The sequence below is a fragment of the Oryzias melastigma genome, unplaced genomic scaffold (genome assembly GCF_002922805.2).
Source record: "Oryzias melastigma strain HK-1 unplaced genomic scaffold, ASM292280v2 sc00262, whole genome shotgun sequence".
NCBI classification, from domain to species: domain Eukaryota; kingdom Metazoa; phylum Chordata; class Actinopteri; order Beloniformes; family Adrianichthyidae; genus Oryzias; species Oryzias melastigma.
Window position 1 is genome coordinate 10679 of NW_023416896.1, and position 4318 is coordinate 14996.

At 42.0% G+C, this 4318-nt stretch overlaps 1 protein-coding gene and 1 long non-coding RNA gene across 2 annotated transcripts in view; one reads left to right on the forward strand and one right to left on the reverse strand.

Annotated features, from left to right (window-relative positions):
- Positions 1 to 584: 584 nt before the first annotated feature.
- The window catches only part of vps16 (vacuolar protein sorting 16 homolog), a 21945-nt gene continuing 18211 nt past the window's right edge, over positions 585 to 4318 (reverse strand). The window contains exons 22-24 of the mRNA XM_024265456.2: positions 1819 to 1915; positions 1635 to 1738; positions 585 to 876 (exon numbers count right to left, since the gene is read on the reverse strand). Coding sequence (XP_024121224.1) covers positions 741 to 876; positions 1635 to 1738; positions 1819 to 1915 — 337 coding nt within the window. The 3' untranslated portion in view covers positions 585 to 740. The remainder of the gene's footprint in view (positions 877 to 1634; positions 1739 to 1818; positions 1916 to 4318) is intronic.
- LOC112142210 overlaps positions 2623 to 4318 on the forward strand; it is a 5760-nt gene continuing 4064 nt past the window's right edge. Inside the window, exon 1 of the long non-coding RNA XR_002918548.2 lies at positions 2623 to 2901. This is a non-coding gene — a long non-coding RNA (uncharacterized LOC112142210). The remainder of the gene's footprint in view (positions 2902 to 4318) is intronic.

The window sequence follows — 4318 nt, forward strand, 5'->3', positions numbered from 1 at the left end:
ATGTCTTATTTATGCGTGGAGTTTTGACATAAATAAAACTCCATATGCGTCTCCCTTTCAAGTGAGACATCCACAGACTGAGCTGCTAGCTCCTCCCACACCCAGCGCGGTGTCAGGAACACGCTTTTTGACAAGCAGCAAGCTGTGAATTTGCCACGCGGGTAAGGAGGGGCAGGGCACGCAAATCGCGTTCGGTGTGAAACCACTTTCAATGGCTTCATGGCTTCTCCTCTGCCAAGCTGACTGGAGAAATGAATGAATGAATGAATGAATGAATGAATGAGGAGGTACTGGACAGCCCGGTCAATGTCCCGCCTCCAGAGCCATATACCTCACCGTGATTGGTTCATTCAGCTCTGAACACAACAACTGTCATTCATATCAATCTTGCGGGCCGCACTAACATTAATCTTTCATATTGAGACAGGGGCCGCAAATCATCATCCAAGGGGCTACAGTTGGCCCACGGGCCGCGAATTTGAGACCCCTGTTCTAGAACCTGAATGATGGTGGACCTTACTCACTCCCCATTTTTAAATTGTTTACTATTATTCACTTTCACTGAAAAAGGAAAGGACATCATAAAAACAGCCCCACTATAGACATAGATGGGAAGTTTTTATTTTGAAACAGCAGCAGGTACACTGCAGGAGTGGAGGTGGGAGGGGTGCTCCAGTGAAAATCACCAAAATAGACTGGACATACAAAAACATCCACTGAGGTGCTGCGGTAAACAGTCGTCACTTTTTGGCGCCACTCGCCTGGTTCAGTCTGTCAATCAGCAGGCGGTTGGAGGTGGAGCATCTGGACAGGACCAAAGCAATCTCTGATTCACTCTTATGCTCAATGGCAGCTTCTGCTGCCCCTTCCAGGTCTCTGCCAGGAGCACAAGATAAGCAGTCAGCAGGAAGCCCTGCCCATCATCTAACGATAGGTGTGTTTGAGATCACTTAGGCTTCGCCTGGATCGTCGGCGAAACCAGGTGGCTGCAGGCGGGGGCAGGGAAAGGCAGTGAGACTGAACGAAAACAGGAAGTCGGGTTTGTCCTTAATATTCAGTTGAATTTGAACATGCCTCTCCCCCTTAGTGTGATCTTTACTATTATGTCTTTTATGTTCATTTTTAACGTCTGTCAGAGGACACAGATGAAAAATAGTCATTGGGTTAATTTAATGAGCACTGTCCCAGAGAAATAAAAAAAAAAAAAAAAAAGAATTTAAAGTTAACTTTTAAAGGCATCAATAACACACATAATCACAGATGAATTGAACTCTTGTTCATTTTTACATCAGTTGATTCACTACTTTTCAGAAAGAGTTACAAAAGACACCAATTTCCTCCATTTAGTGCCAGTCATTTCAGATCAACATTACGTTGAAGTACAAGAACTGCCTTGACACAGTTTCCCACAATGCATTGTTTTGTAGTCATCAAGGCAGATTGCAGTCAGTGCAGTGCCAGATTTTCAGCTGCTTTCGCTTGGGTAGGTGCCTTGCACCAGCCCCTTTCTCGCAATATTTTTATGATCATTGACGTGTGACGTCAACAACATGCACCGCAATCCAGGCGATCTGCGTACCGCTGCGTCTGCCTGTGTGATCTCAAGCACACCTGATGTCACAGCTAAGTCTTACCCCACAGCCAGGTGAGCCTTGACTTTTTGCTCAGGCGTCACTTTGGAGATGTACTTCTTGGCCTCATACCTGTTGTTATACTTGATGCAAGTCTCAACAAATGCCTAGGAAAGAAGCAGCAAAGAATCATGGGAAATAAATCCCTCCAAAACTGGAATATTAATGATAGGCGAGGCACTCTTACCAGGTAACCAATTGGAGATTTTTTACTCTTGGAAAATTTCTCTAGCTCCTCCCACTCCTCCTTCTCTGCCAGAGACTTGAGCTTTAGCCACCAATACCTGCTCAGGTGAAACAGGAGAAAGAACTGAGTCAGTCAGGTGACCAGAACCACACCATCACCACCACCCTTCCCAGCCAACAAAGACTGAAGTCTCAGTTAAAAATCTCTGGGTCAAGGAACCATCCAGAACCCACTGGGAATCAAAGACCAGACCAGCCCTCACAGGCTAAGAACAGTTCTGACCAGATCAGCAGATCCAGAGTCCAGCGGTCTCTTAAATCAATGCAGACCATCGTCTTCAGCTCATTCGGGTCAGAGAAGCAGTGTACTCTAGGAGAAAGATCTCCAGCCTTCTGTCATGTGGTACTGGGACAGAGGTACCACATGACCCAATGGGTCACAAAAGCACAGAAATAGAGTATATACAAAGATTCATTCAGTTCCTGAAAATGATTCCTTTGAGAAACTTCGGGGAAAAAATCCTCTCTTCATCTGTCATTCATGACATATGCAGAGACGCTCACATTTTTATTTGCACTTCCTCCTAAAAGAAGCTGCTCAGCCGATAACAATGCAGCTATATTTAATCCAACAACCTACCCCAGGTAACAAAAAAGAACCTGGACTTTATTAGAAAGTTTCTTTGCGCACAAAACATGGAGCCAGTGTGACAACTGTAAAGTGAAATAAAATCTGGGTTAATCAGATTGTACCACAAATCCAGCTAGAAATTTCTATTTACTGAGACAGTTGTTATTTAAGGCCAATGTGGATTAACATATCAAATTTTATGACAGTTGTTTTGCTTTGTTTTATTTATCTGTAAAACTTTAAATGGTCAGATGAGGATAAGTGTTCTGGACTGTCGTTCATCTCCCTGCTGCTTTTGGACGGCTCCCCCTGCTGGCGCAGTTTGATATCACAGTGTGACATCATCAGAGCACGTGACTGAATGTGCAGTCTTGGCATGGCTTCACCACATGTGGATGTGGCATCTCCATCCAGTGTCATCAGGTGTCCTGAACGTATTTAGGTGCAATGCTAGTGAGTATTCTGATTTTTTAGGTTACTGTGCACATTTAAGGAATGCTATTTGAGTTGATTATTTGAGTTTATGACTATCTTTGTTGCAAAATGAGTATTAAAGATGGAAAGATTTTTGCTATTGTTCTTTGTTTGAGCTTTAAATCATATTGTTTTATATTTCTGAGGAATAATAATTATTGTATTTATGTTTCTGTTTGTAGTTTCACACCTCCCTTTATTAAACGTCCAGTTCGACACACAAGTCTGTCCCAGGAGTTTGATTTGGAGGAAGAGTTTAGCTGGCTGTGAGCACCTGACAGGGCTCCGAGTCGACGTTAGGCTGTAACAGCACAATAAGATTGACTTTTTTTTTTTATCTTTCACTGGTTGAAGGAAAGCATGAAAAATCTAGATCACATTACCAAAATGTCTAAAGAAAATTTGGAACATAAAGACATTTTATACCTGATATAGATGTTTTAAAGAAGATGAAGATTCAAGAAGGTTGCGCATTTGTGAAAATTCATTAAAGGCAAAATTCTTTTTTGTTCCACAGAGTTTCATTTTGGTTGAGGTACTGGGAAAATCCGACAGCACCAATAAGACTCCATCTAGGTTACAATTATCCTGCAGAGGAGGAACATGAAGAAAATAATAAAAATATCTGAAAACATCCACAAGTTTTCTTACAGGAATTACACAAATCCTTGTTAAGAAACAGAAAATATACCCTAAATAAAAGATAGGTCAAGAGTTAAAGACCCACGACAAAAAATATGTTATCTTTGGTGTTTCTAACATGTTCTTGTACCATTTTCCACATAATGAAGGAAAACATTTATAAAAAAAAAAAATCAAAGATTAAAACTGTGTCCGAGTATTTCTTTATTCAAATTATGTTGAATCAAGAGTAGACAAAAACCTGCGGTTTAAAAGAGCTCAAGTTTGTGACACAACAACTGCTATGGGCGGGCCAAAGTCTCCATGCTCCGCTCTATTCTGATGCATTATCTTGCAGACAAATAGATCCATGAAGGTCTTCGTTTTCCTTGTCTGAGCTGGAATCTGGATCAAAACTTTATGGCTGGATGGCTCCAATATTCCTCTGCATTTTTGTTGTACTTCTAATGTTAAGTTGGGGTTTTAAAGGGCTGTAAGCTAGTGGGGGAGTGTAAACAAAAAGATGATGAGATATCAGTAGAGGCTTACTTTTATGCCAACAGTCCCGCCCACAACTCAGAGGTAAATTTCTAATGGGCTCTTGTCGCGCTGCAAAAACCCCATGTCTTAGAAAACGAGAGGTTTTTAGATTTTGGCTAAAAACAGAATTGCAATGTTGTGTTTTAGACCGGTGTAGGTACCACATCTACTCGGGGTGTCAGAACGGCTCGGGGGCCTGCGACAACTGATGACGTCACACTACGGAAACCCCACT